The sequence below is a fragment of the Triticum aestivum genome, chromosome 1A (assembly GCF_018294505.1).
Source record: "Triticum aestivum cultivar Chinese Spring chromosome 1A, IWGSC CS RefSeq v2.1, whole genome shotgun sequence".
In the NCBI taxonomy this organism is placed as follows: domain Eukaryota; kingdom Viridiplantae; phylum Streptophyta; class Magnoliopsida; order Poales; family Poaceae; genus Triticum; species Triticum aestivum.
This window is the reverse complement of record NC_057794.1, coordinates 15957512-15970760: the sequence shown is the minus strand read 5'-3', so window position 1 is coordinate 15970760 and position 13249 is coordinate 15957512. Positions and strand designations below refer to the sequence as shown.

Sequence of the window (13249 nt, the reverse complement as noted above, 5' to 3'; positions counted from 1 at the left end):
CATTAATACGTCACATGCATGCAAGAAAAGTGAGTGGAGGAAGTAACTGACTGTCATTATGGCTACATACATATAAGTATTAAATATGTTGCTAGTACGAGAAAGTATCATTATTTTTAGCTCGATTATTGTTGGTGGCCTTAGGCTGGCCAGGCTCGTCATAGTGAGGAGTAACTTATACTAGTGTCATGCATATGACACTAGTCTAAATTATTACCTCCATAGTGCAAAGTAATATAGTAGTAGTGTCATAGATTGCTTCATTTATTAGCTAATAGACTCATTTTGCCTCAGGAAGCGCTATGTTACAGTAACATATTATGTTACCACAAGCACCTCTTTCCTTATTAAATACTTGCCACATAAGCAAAATTGTCTTGGGATGTGTTAAGTTACTACCTAAGTTACCCTCACTATGACTAGCCTCATAGTGGGGAGTAACTTATACTAGTGTCATGCATATGACACTAGTCTAAGTTACTACCTTCATAGTGCAAAGTATCTTAGTAGTAGTGTCATAGATTGTTTCATTTATTGCCTTATAGACTCATTTTATCTCGGGAAGCGCTATATTACAGTAACGTATTATGTTACTCCAAACACCTCTCTCCTCATTAAATACTTGCCACATAAGTAAAATTGTCTTGGGGTGTTAAGTTACTACCTAAGTTACCCCCGCTATGTCCAGCCTTATAGACTAGTCACAATGGGTAATAACTTAAACTAGTAACATGCATATATTACTACTCTATGTTTCTACCTCTATGGTGGGGAGTAACATATATGTGGTGTCATGCAATACTTCATTTATTAGCTTGAAGACTCATCTTGTCTTGGTATGTGCGATGTTACAGTAACTAGCTATGTTTTTTCTCGAATATGCTACTGTTAGCGTATCATTGCATTGATAGAAGGGGTTAGAACATACAGAGTGGCATCATGATCACGTACACTACAAGGCGTGCACATGATACAAAGAGAGCATGAGATGGGTTGCTCAGCCCAGATAACCTAGGCTACATTACAGGGATAATGTTGTTGAGTCCTTTGACTCCTGCAAGGGCCCAGGAGCGGGCATCGTCCTTGATCGACATCAGGAGGGAGGCGGAGGAGGGCGGAATTTTGTCGAAGATGACCGCATTGCGGTGACGCCAGATGGACCAGGCCGTAAGGGCGGCAATAGTGGAAAGCCCACGCCGATTCTCCATTGCAACAGAGTTGATAGCAGTGCTGAGCCAGCTCAGGAAGTCGATGGTGCCATCCGGCACGGGGATCGCAGAGCAACACCAGGAGAGGATGCCGTGCCAGATGGTGCGGGAGAAAACACACCCAACCAAGAGGTGGTGGAGGGTCTCGTCATGCTGGGAGCATAGGACGCAAGCAGGCTCATGAGGAAGACCGCGTCTTGCGAGACGATCCGTCGTCCAACATCGGTTAGCAGAGGCGAGGTAGAGGAAGAACTTGACAGAGAGTGGGGCCGCAGATTCCTAGATGAGATACCAATGCTCGGAGGACGTAGAGCCGATGAACAAGGCGTTGTAGCAAGAGGAAGCGGAGTAGGCACCGCTCTCCGTCCAGCGCCAAGAGATGATATCGGGCTCTTGAGAAAGGACGATGGTCTGCAAGCGGCGCCATAGGTCAAAGTACTCGATAGCAGTAGCCGGACTGAGATGGCCGTGGATATCGCTGATCCACATGCGATCCTGTAAACCCGAGGCGACAGTATGCAATCCTGTAACTAGCTATGTTACCGCATGTCTCTCTTTCCTCATTAATTACTTGCCACATCATCTGTTTTGTCTAGAGATGTGTGATGTTATCATCTATGTTACTCCCACTGTGACCTTGTATAAGGCTAGTCATAGTGGGAGTAACTTAGGTAGTAACATAGCGCACTTCAATTTTTTTTGCTTATGTGGCATATATTTAATGAGGAGAGAGATGTTTAGAGTAACATAATATGTTACTGTAACATAGCGCTTCCCGAGAAAGAATGAGTCTATAAGCTAATAAATGAAGTCATCTATGACACTACTACCATGTTACTTTGCACTATGAAGATAGTAACTTAGACTAGTGTCATATGCATGACACTAGTATAAGTTACTCCTCACTATGACCAGCCTAAGTAAATGGAGGGAGTAATTAGTGATGCCGATGTGGTCTCTTACTCTACGTAACAGTGTACAAGGGACAGAAATCCATGACTGAAATTCGAAGAGTCGTCACCGCGGGTGTTCTTTTGCAGCAAATGTCAATTGTTCTTGCTTGCAAACGGCTGCACTTGTACAAGATTGTCCAACGATGTGCGAGATATAATAAGAGGGTGTTTGTTTCCAGGGACTTATTGGTCTAGGGACTTAAATAAGTCCCTATAAGTCCCATGTAAACCAAACAGGAGGGACTTATAGGGACTTAAAGTGGGCATTTGAGACTTATGAAATAAGATTCTCAAGGAGGGACTTATAGGGACTTATAGTTGTAATATGGTCTTATAGAAACTTATAAGTCCCAGGAACCAAACAGGTATGGACTTTTTAGGGACTTGAGACTTATAAGTTAGGACTAAAAAAAGTCCTAGGACTTATGAACCAAACAGGGCCTAAGTGCAGGTCGGTAAGGAGGCGGCTCAGGTAAATTACTGGGTGGTCCGCCTCACCTGACCAGCTGTCATCTCATTTAATGCGCCCACGAGCTGGCTTTATTTGCCCGCATCAATACATCTGCTATATCTGCAGAAATACATCAACCAGCACAGATCCACATGCTAGTGGACGGTGATGATTTCAGGAAGCCGTACTCAGAATCAAATATCCGATCTCATCCCATATATTTTACTTCTCAGATGAAATCTGAGTCAACCGTGGCTTTAATTGCCACAACGTCTCCATTTTCTTTTCTTTTTTCCTTGATTTCTGACAGGAATCTCGGCATCGACGAGGTTTATAACAGGCACAGGGCCTCGCGTCCGTACACAGTAGTGCACTCTGGACTGCACTCTCGGAGGTTTCGGACTTTCCTAGGATCACTTCACTGGCCATGACCTCGGTGACGAATTTGCTGTGCTTCGTTCTGGGGGCAGCGGCCATGGCAGCCTTTGTCGCGCTGCTGCTACCGTCTGCTCCGTGCCCCTACACCATCGCAGATGCTGGCATCAGGAAGCTCAGCACGGTTCGTACATACTCCCTCCGTAATAAAATATAACATCGTTTAGATCACTAAGGGAGTACATCAGTTCTCTTTTGTTTCGATTCTTTGTCTTATCGCATGTCTGAACTGAAACCATCGATCGCGTTCGCGCGTGTAGGCCGCGGTCGCAAGCGATGACGACGGGCTCGCGGAGCTGCTTCGGAGCGCGTCCATGGAGGACAAGACCGTCATCTTGGCCTTCGCCAACGAGGCGCATGCGCTGCCCGGCTCGCTCCTCCAGATGTTGCTGGACAGCCTCCGCACCGGCGTGAGGACGGAGCCCCTTCTGAAGCACCTGGTGGTGGTGGCCACCGACCCCAAGGGACTCGAGCGGTGCCGGCGCATGCACCTGCTCTGCCACCTGCTCTCCGGCGCGAAAGGCGCCGCCCCCAATGGCACGGAGCTCATGTTCTATGACAAGGACTACGTGGACATGATGTGGGCACGCAACAGGTTCCAGGCGCGGGTGCTCGCGCTCGGCTACTCCTTCCTCTTTACTGACTTGGACATCTTGTGGTTCCGAAACCCGCTGCTGCGCATCCCGGTCGGCGCCGACATCACCCTCGGCTGCGACAACCATTTCGGCACCAACCCGTACGACCTCGACAAGGCCGCCAACGGCGGGTTTGTGTACGCGAGGCCGACCGCGGCGTCCCTGGCGTTCTTCAGGGACTGGTACGAGGCGAGGACGCGGTGGCCCGGGGAGAACGACCAGGTGGTGTTCAGAGAGATGAAGCACGAGCTGGCTGCAAGGCACGGGGCGACCGTGCAGCTCGTGGACACTACCTACTTCCATAGCGCGTGCGAGGCGTGGAAGAAGTTCAACTTCCATGAGATATGCACCTTCCACGCAGCCTGCATCCACGGCCTGCAGGACAAGATCGACAGGCTCAACGCCGTGCTCGACGAGTGGAGGCAGTTTAAGGCGCAGCAGCTGCTGCTCGGCGCCAACAGCACCGCGCTCACCTACTGATCAAACTTTCTTCGGTCATCGCTGGCTGCCTGCTTGGTTTGCTTCCTTGTTTTACCGGAAAAGATTGACCTCTGCAATTGTTGGGTTCTCCCTTGTCTACCTAGACTAGTTGAACATCGGTGCGTTGCCATGGAACAATAAATTGGGGTGTGGAGACCCTGATATCAAATACTATCACTTTAACTCATGTGGCTAATGATTATGTTGAGAGAAATACCATCTTGAAGCATGCCCTCATGGCCTCCTCTGCTCTATCATCCGCTGCTAACGACGGGCCGTATTGTATCAGTTCTCTTATGTTGTTACAGACCAGAGTGAGCGTAACATGGATGAGCTTGTTATATTTTTTCCCTCCTTTAGCTATATCGCACGCCATCCTACTTTTTTTAGGGAATGCCATCATGGCTTACTTAGGTTACTCGCCTGCCGAGCAACATAGGTTTTCTGACAATCTCAACTGCAGGCTTGCCTCCTTCCCCATTTCCCATCTGGGGATGCCTATGTCAGACTCCAGGATTCTGGTGTCTGGCTATGATCCGCTTATGGGACGAGTAGCATCCCAGGCGGAGCCCTGGCCAGGGCCGGCCCTTGGCCATGGCGACGAGTGCGACGGCCTAGGGACCAGCCCAATCAGGGGCCCATACCCTGTGCATAGCAGTATATACATATTCCTAAACAAATTCTAGTACGCAAGGTAGCAGACCCAGCCCATGAAGAGAGAAGATCAGAAGAACTGGGGAAACTCACACACGACGCAATCCCTTTTCGTTCGTTATCTCCGAGAAAGACGCCGCCGGCTCGTTCGTCTCCCAGCCACCATCGTCTTCTTCAGTCTTCACCAATTGATTATCCCAAGTTCCTATGAGCCCACGACCCCAATTCCCCAAGTTAATCAATGAATTTTCCATTGTATGAGCATCAGATGGATTTCTTCGGCTTCTCTCTTCCTATAAATACCCAAGGGCCCCAGGTTAGCGGAGGCAAGCAACACACCACCCTTGCAGTACCGCAAGAGCAACAGCCCGCAGCATGTGCCCCAGATTCGCCATTCCCCATTCATGCAATTTTTAGATCTCAATTCTTTGGCCTTGCCTATTTATTTCTGTTATGATGTTTGACCTGCTTGATTCCTCTCTTTTTGTACATAAAATTTCAGTTAGATATATTTCATGTATTTGGATGTTATCAACTCTAGTGTGATTCCTAAATAGAAACATGTTTAGAAAGTCAAAGTTCCTTTAAAGATCAAAGTGTTTATGTGGTTTGTACATAAACAAGTTATTTTAACGAAGGATAACTTAGCAAAACGCAATTGGACATGATCTACCAGATGTAGTTTCTGTGACCAACACGAATCCATCAAACATCTCTTTCTGGATTGTCCCTTAGCAAAAATAGATGTGGCAGTCGGTCCACATTGCTTTTAACATTACACCACCGAATTCCATCAATACTTTATTTGGGACGTGGCTTGATGGGATAAATTTTGATACAGCACGACACATTTGTGTGGGAGTGTGTGCTTTATTATGGGCAATCTGGAATTGCAGAAATGATTTGGTTTTAACATAACAACAAATATTCATTTTCTGCAGGTTATATTCAGAGCCACGGCGTTGATCCGTATGTGGTCGCTACTCACTCCGACGGAGGCCAGGGAGCGTTTGATTACTGCGTCTACCCGATGGGAGATGGTAGCTCGGGGTATTTTCAATCGGTTTGGATGGCGGTCATGTAATAGGATAGGCATGTAGTGCTCTTATCCTTCTTTGCCAACCGGTTGTGGCTTTTCCTTTTCAGCTCTTGTGGAGTTTTTTTTTACCTTTTTTTATTGGAGACTTGGAGACCTTTGTTGGATATTTTGCTTATTAATAATATTAGCCGTATGCATCATTCAGATGCAGAGGCTGGGGCATACCCCCTTTTCGAAGAAAAAAAAAGATATATTCTGCTGATTGTAGCATTGCTTCAAAATGACTTTGCCAAATAGATTCATTTCAGCAGATGAGATGTTTAATTTTGTTACAGCTGCAGATTGCTATCAAAATGTGTCCAGTGCTTATTGAATTCTCTTAAAATTCCCTGTGACTATACCATCTGCTGAAAGATGTTTCTCAAAACTAAAATTACTAAAAAAACTATTTGAGATCAACTATGTCAAAAGATAGAAGACATTGTGCTGTATTGAGAAGGATATGTTGGATAACATTGATCTTTGGTGATTTTGCATCAAAAAAATGCCCGAAGGTGTCGTTTCTGTTGAGTATGTCATTCACTTGTTCTCTGTGTAATTTTGAGGTCAAAGACAAAAGGCACCTGGCAAACAATCGCTCCTCTGATATTTGTTGATGCACGTTTAGGCTGGTTGTAATGGGGAGTATCATATACTAGTATCATGCATATGATACTAGTGTATGATACTACCTCCCTAATGCATAATATCATATATTAGTATCATGTAGTACTCTATTTATTGCCATGCATGACACAAAGTAGCATAGCATTTATTATGATACGGAATCATGATATGATACTCCATCCTCTCTTTCTTCATTTAATGCTATAACAATTCATCAAAATTGCCTAGTTGGCATGCATGATACTAGCTATGATACTACCATTACGACCAGCCTTACGGTTGGACTGCTAGGGCTTGAGCTATAACTTTTGCCAAATTGGATCAAGAATTAATGATGTCCTACTATGGCCCAGTTCTTTTCACCCGGGATTCTGCAGAATCAAGATTCTAGAAAATTTTGCGAGAACCTGCTTCCCCCAGAATCTGGCGTCGAGTTCTTTTATGAGATTCCAGTTTGAGATTCTGGAAAGAGTTGTGTGCCGAAATGTCTATAGCACCACTTGACAGAAACTGTTTGATGAATTGTTAACACTTTGTTGTTTCGAACAATATCTTGTCAAATGTGAGCCAAAGCCAAGTTCCGGCAATAGCACCAATATGCAGTAGTATTGACAATATCAACAAAAAAAATTCTAGCACAATCCATCCATCAAACAAAATAAAACAATCAATCCATCCATCCATGTGACAAATTGAACAATCAATCCACCCATTCATGTGACAAATTGAACAATCAATCTATCCATCCATCTAACAAATTGACCCATCGATTCCTCTATCTATGCAAACTTTTTTGCATCTACCCAGTTTATAGATTAAAAAAAAAGAAAAACAGAGAGTTGGGAAAGAGAGGATGGATCACCGTGGAGGAGTGGAGGAGATGTTTATGTTCGGCTGCAGCTTCGGGACGGAGGCGCCATCGGTAGCCGGTGCGTGGGGCCCGGCGGCGGCTTCCGGGTGTCCCGGTGGCGGCAGAGGGCAAAGGGGGAAAGGGCCCACAGAGGAAGCTGGACTGCGGCGGGAGTGCGGACCGGCGGCGGGGAGGGCCGCGCCGGCGGCTGCGTGGTCCGGGACGGCGAACTGGGGCGGGCGGCGGCGCTGGAATCTTAGCGGGCGGCCCTACTCGAGGTCGCGCGATGCGAACAGATCGGCATCGGTCGTGGGTGGCTCGGTAGCAGTTTTGCCGTAATAACCTGCTGCAACAGGGGCACTCTGTTAACTCCAAGCGTTATCTTTGGTGGGACTTGCCAGAATCCTGAGATTGTGGGAGAAACCAGGTATTTTGGGATTTTGGGATTGCACTAGGATTCTAGAGAATCCAGTTGAGATTTTGGAAGTTCAATCGAGTTCTTTTCGCTTGGGATTTTCGGGACCAAGATTCTCCATAATCTGCTCAAAAGAACTGGGCCTATAACGGATAACATTATTTAATATTATTATTTAAAATCATTATCGCTACAATTAGGATGCATCAACACAATAACGGATAACATTACAACCTATCTTGAGGATCGTCTTGGCTTTAAAATAGAGTATGTACCATGGAGTTTCAAAATAGACTTCGTACACCTTTCCTGACCTTTAAGAGTTGCAAGTACTATCATTTTAGAAATAACCCAATTCAGCAACGTCATTCTTTCTATTTCCATAGTGGCACTACTTTATATAAATGTCCAGTTTTTATTTTAACCTAAACTGACTATGATGTTTCCTTGGCACAAAAAAAAATATGGCCATATTTTTTTAATACAAAATAGACATAGTTGCCCTGTCTCTTAGACATTGTTGACATCTTATCTAGAGCACACATTTTCTTTCTTGTTTTACATCGCTATTTAGATTACGTTGGGCAGCTGGTCTTAGATTATTTTTTTTGGGCGCGGGGTGGAGCTTTAAAAATATTTTCTTGCCATGGCGTTTTATAGGTACCGGCCGCTTAACAGGTTTATCTATTTCCAAGTTCGGTTGGGGTTGAGCTTTAAAAGTGCATGTCCCTTGTCCTTGTCTTTTAACCGGATGACTAAAATATCCTTCTTGCATGTAGACATCATGATGAATCATGACTTTATCTTTCCTGTACCACACCCATTAATTGATTTTTTTTAATATGTCAACTTCGGCACTTTGGCCTGTGCGTGCGTTTCCGATTCCCCTTCTAACTGTTTTTTTACTCTTTCCGGTTATAGTTGCCTTATTATGTATACGCGTGACAGTTCAATGCCCGAGTTGATACATCTCAATATGTTACGTAATTTTTCTTAAATCTCAGCCATTATTATTTTAATCAGACGGTGTAAATAATATTAGCATATGTGGACAAACGTGATGGCTTATTTGACTCTTGACTTAATTATATAATAGATAGATCTCGGCCATTATTATTTTGATCAGACAGTGCAAATAATATTAACATATGTGGACAAACGTGATGGCTCGTTTGACTCTTGTCTTAATTATATAATAGATTTCGTGGTAGACATAGGTGTGGAATATCTTTTTTGTCTATTATAGTATACAGGCCCATTGTTCAGAGTTCGCACAAGGGCCCCTAACATACCAGGGCTGGCCCTGGCCCTGGTGCGGTCGATTCACCTCCAAAGGCAGTAAAACCATCCTCATTGGTTGTAACCTTGCTAGCCTCCCCATGTACATGATGGGGATGTACATCCTACCAGAGGGTGTCCATAGCTCCTTTGACAAGGATCTGGCTAGGTTCTTCTGGCAGGCAGCGGATGGTCGGCCTAAATACCACATGGTTAAATGGGCTGACATCTGCCTCCCCAAAGAACGGAGTGGCCTCGGGATCACCGACTCTCGCCGCATGAATGTAGATCTCATGCTGCGTTGGTTGGGTCTGGCAAATTATGAGAGGTGATGGAGGTTTATGGCTCCAGCTGCCTGAGGCGAAATATCTACAAGGAGAACCCTTGTTGTCTTGTTCTCGCTTCACTGACTCCTAGTTCTGGAGGTCCATCCAAGCTATTAAAGATGAGATCTAGCTGAATGCTACCTTCTCAGTTGGCAATGGGAATAGCACCTAGTTCTGGATCAACCCCTGGCTTCATGGGGGACCGCTCCTCTTTTGATTCCCTAGGCTCTTTGCTATATGTGTTCACCCAAAACTCCTCGTCTCCGATGCTAGTCTAGACGGGCAGTGGAACATCGCATTCCGCCGCTCCTTCGGACCGGCTGAAGTGCTTGAGTGGGATGGCTTGAGGGAAGTAGTCCCTCTCCTGCTGTCCCTGTCCCTTGACTCTGTTGCCTGCAGTCTCTCGCCTTCGGGAGAGTTCTCTGTGAGTTCTGCTTATCAGGCGCTCTGCCACCGTTCTGTCATTCAATGGTTGTCCCCTCTCTGAAAGGCGCCATTACACCTAAAGATCAAGATTTTCGTTTAGCATCTTGTGTGTGACCGCCTTCCCTCTGGGACAGAGGTTCTTAAGAGGCACGGCCCGGGTGATGGTACTTGCCCCCTATGTCACGTCCCGGAGACAAGAACCCATATTATGTTCTCTTGTGTCGCGGCCCAAGCACTTTGGTCCTTTGTGCACAAGGCCCTTGCGCCAGACTGGGAGGCCCTGGATTTGGCAACCCCCGCGTCGCCTCCCCGAGCGAGGCGACTGGGGGCCTCGTCCCTAACTCTCCTCCATACTCCCCCTCGCTCCTCCCTCCACCCACCACTGCCGGCGGGCGCCATCGGGCCCTACCCGCGTGGTGCTGGCGGCGGCGGGCCAACCCTTCCCCGCGCGTGGCCTCCCCTATTCAGGCGGTGGTGGCTGGCGGCGGTGTGCTTCGACCGGCGTTGGTGTGGCCCGATAGTGGTGGTGCTGCGTGCCGCAGTGCTCTCGACACGGCGGTGCGGCCATTGGCCATGGGGCAGCGCGATGGCGCTGGTTGAAAGTGTGTTATATTGACTACAGGGGGGTGAATAGGCAATTTTTATGAATTCTTCACTGAGGAATTTGCAGGTGAGGAAATTCCTTAGCGAAGAACTACTTGCAGCGGAATAAGTACTCAAAAGTAAACATAACAGAACACAAGCATAGTCATCATGATGAAATAAAGACAAGCACCGAGTACAGAAAGCGTAAACACAGGATAACACAAGATGAAGACAAATAGACTGAAGAAATTGAACTGAGGAAATTGAGAAAGTCTTCAGTCAAAGTCTTCAAACACAGATATGAACAAGTGCACAACACAGTTATGAGGAATTGAAAGAGTTGAGGAAATAGAACCAGTAAGCTTAGTGAAGACAATGATTTGGTAGACCAGTTCCAACTGCTGTCTCAGTTATACGTCTGCTTGGAGAGGCTAGGTATTTAAACCTGAGGACACACAGTCCCAGACACACAGTCCTCACCGTATTCTCCTTGAGCTAAGGTCACACAGACCTCGCCCAATCACTCGTGGTAAGTCTTTAGGTGACTTCCAAACCTTCACAGACTCGGTCACTCGGTGATCGACAATTCCTCTTGGATGCTTTAGACCATGACGCCTAAACGTCTGGAAGAAGCATAGTCTTCAAAGGTAACAAGCGTCGGATCCATGCAGGATCAATCTCTTCAGTGATGCTCAATCACTTTGGGTTTGTAGGTGTTTGGGTTTGGGTTTGCTCACTTGACGATTTTCGCTCAAAGTCCTTGGAGGATGGGATGCTCTCAAATGAGAAATATCAGTTTCTCTCGGAGCAGCCAACCAGCTAGTGGTTGTAGGGGCGGCTATTTATAGCCTAAGGAGCAGCCTGACATGATAAGACATAAATGCCCTTCAATGATATGACCGTTAGGTGGGTAGATATTTTGGGACAGCTGGCACAAGGCACATCAACGGTCGGAAATTTGAGTATAAAATTCCTTAGGGCTATCATGTTCCTCACTGTGTAGGCAATCCGCACTCGCGAATTCCTAACTCCTCAGTTAGAACAAATTCCTCAGAGACCAGAAGAACTTCGTCTCTGTCACTGAAGAATATGACTGAACTGTATGAGATTTCCAATGGCTTCACTCGAAGGGATTGGTAGGTGTAGGATTTTGAGTTGAGCATCACTTGGAAAATTTTCCTTAGTATTTCCTCGACCCCCTTTAACAGCACGGTGTTTCCTATGACTCAAGAAAGAGAAAATGAAACTATGAAAACAAAAGTCTTCACGCTTCATGTTCCCTGAATGAATGCCAAGTCTTCAAGGTCACACCAATTTCTTCACTTTCAAAGTCTTCAGAAAGTCTTCAGAAATCCAAAGTCTTCACTCGAAGAACTTCATTTTTAGGGGTCAACTTTCTCTGTAAATATCAAACTCCTCATAGACTTATAGGCCTGTGTACACTCACAAACGCATTAGTCGCTTAACCTATAAGTCTTCAATACACCAAAATCACTAAGGGGCACTAGATGCACTTATAATCTCCCCCTTTTTGGTGATTGATGACAATATAGGTTAAGTTTTCAACGGGGATAAACATATGAAGTGTAAATACTGATATTGAGGAATTTGATTGTAAGATATAGAAGAACTCCCCTTGAAGATATGCATAATGAGGAATTTGCTTTTGAAGCAATTCACACATGAACAGTAGAATCATGGAGATCTCCCCCTATATCTTGTAATTCATACACGCATTTGACATATAATATGAAGAATTTTAAATGCATGATGAAATATGGTGACTGATGTAATTCAGCATGCATGCATTAACATTAATGAGGAATAAGCATGCAGAAAAGCTCAGCAAAAGTATCAGGCCACCATAGAGTTTAAGTTTACAACTCGATCCAGTAAAGTCATCAAAAGAATGAGAGTTGTAACTTAGCAAAAAAAACGCCCATATAGATAGACCCGCTTGAAGACTAACTCAAATTTCTCCCCCTTTGTCATCAAATGACCGAAAGGGTTGAAAATGAGGACTAACGCCCCTGAAGAATATCAAGTTGATGGAGGAGCGCCAGCGTTGTTGGGGTCATTTGTCGTAGTAGGACCTGCCGCAGTGTCGTCCAAGTCTTAATGCTTGTCGGTGTCGCGCGATGAAGAATATGAGCTGGCCACCAAGGAGGGAACTTTGACCTTCTTGTATTTCTTCGGTGGAGGAGCAGACCAGTCAAAAACTTCCTTGAGACCCATTTTCTTCAGATCTTCTTCGCTATAAATGTGAGACAGAACAGCCCAGGTACGGTTGAAGGTTTCATGGAGGTAGTAATGGTTTTTCTTCACTGCATTGTGGGTAGCAGTTATGTTGTGAAGAATTGAACCAAATTGACGCTTGACCCATTTGTGATTGCGATCAACCTTCTGATGAAGACTAAGGAGAAGCTCATGATCAGTCATCACCCTGGGAGCTGTACCTTGAGGATTTGGTTTGGGTGTGTTGGCGGCAGAGTCATGAGTGGTAGAGTCGTCATTGGTGGAGTAGGATGCAGCCTTGTGAAATTGACCATCCAATGGATGAATGCCTTCATCAATAACAGCAGTGGTCTTGCCCTTGTCATCAGCTGAGGAAAATGTCCGTTTGAGGACTTCAATCGGGGGCAAGTAGGTGCCATGGTTCAGTGTATCAGCTTTGTAGTTGAGTGAAGACCTTGTTCTGATGAATCCCATAATCCACGGAGCATAAGGCTTCAACTCAAATGGTGACATAGCGACATTGGCCAGAGTCCTTATGAAGAAATCATGGAAGTTGACGGGAACGCCGTGCATGATATTGAAAAGCAGATTCTTCATGATGCCAACGACTTCT

General features: G+C 45.6%; 1 protein-coding gene across 1 annotated transcript; it reads left to right on the top strand.

The window, feature by feature from the left end:
• Positions 1 to 2991: 2991 nt before the first annotated feature.
• LOC123073032 (uncharacterized protein At4g15970-like) lies at positions 2992 to 4370 on the top strand. The gene is made up of 2 exons (XM_044496610.1): positions 2992 to 3171; positions 3308 to 4370. Exons 1-2 carry the CDS (start codon positions 3040 to 3042, stop codon positions 4160 to 4162), a joined length of 987 nt encoding a protein of 328 aa, XP_044352545.1. The 5' UTR covers positions 2992 to 3039; the 3' UTR covers positions 4163 to 4370.
• Positions 4371 to 13249: the final 8879 nt, after the last annotated feature.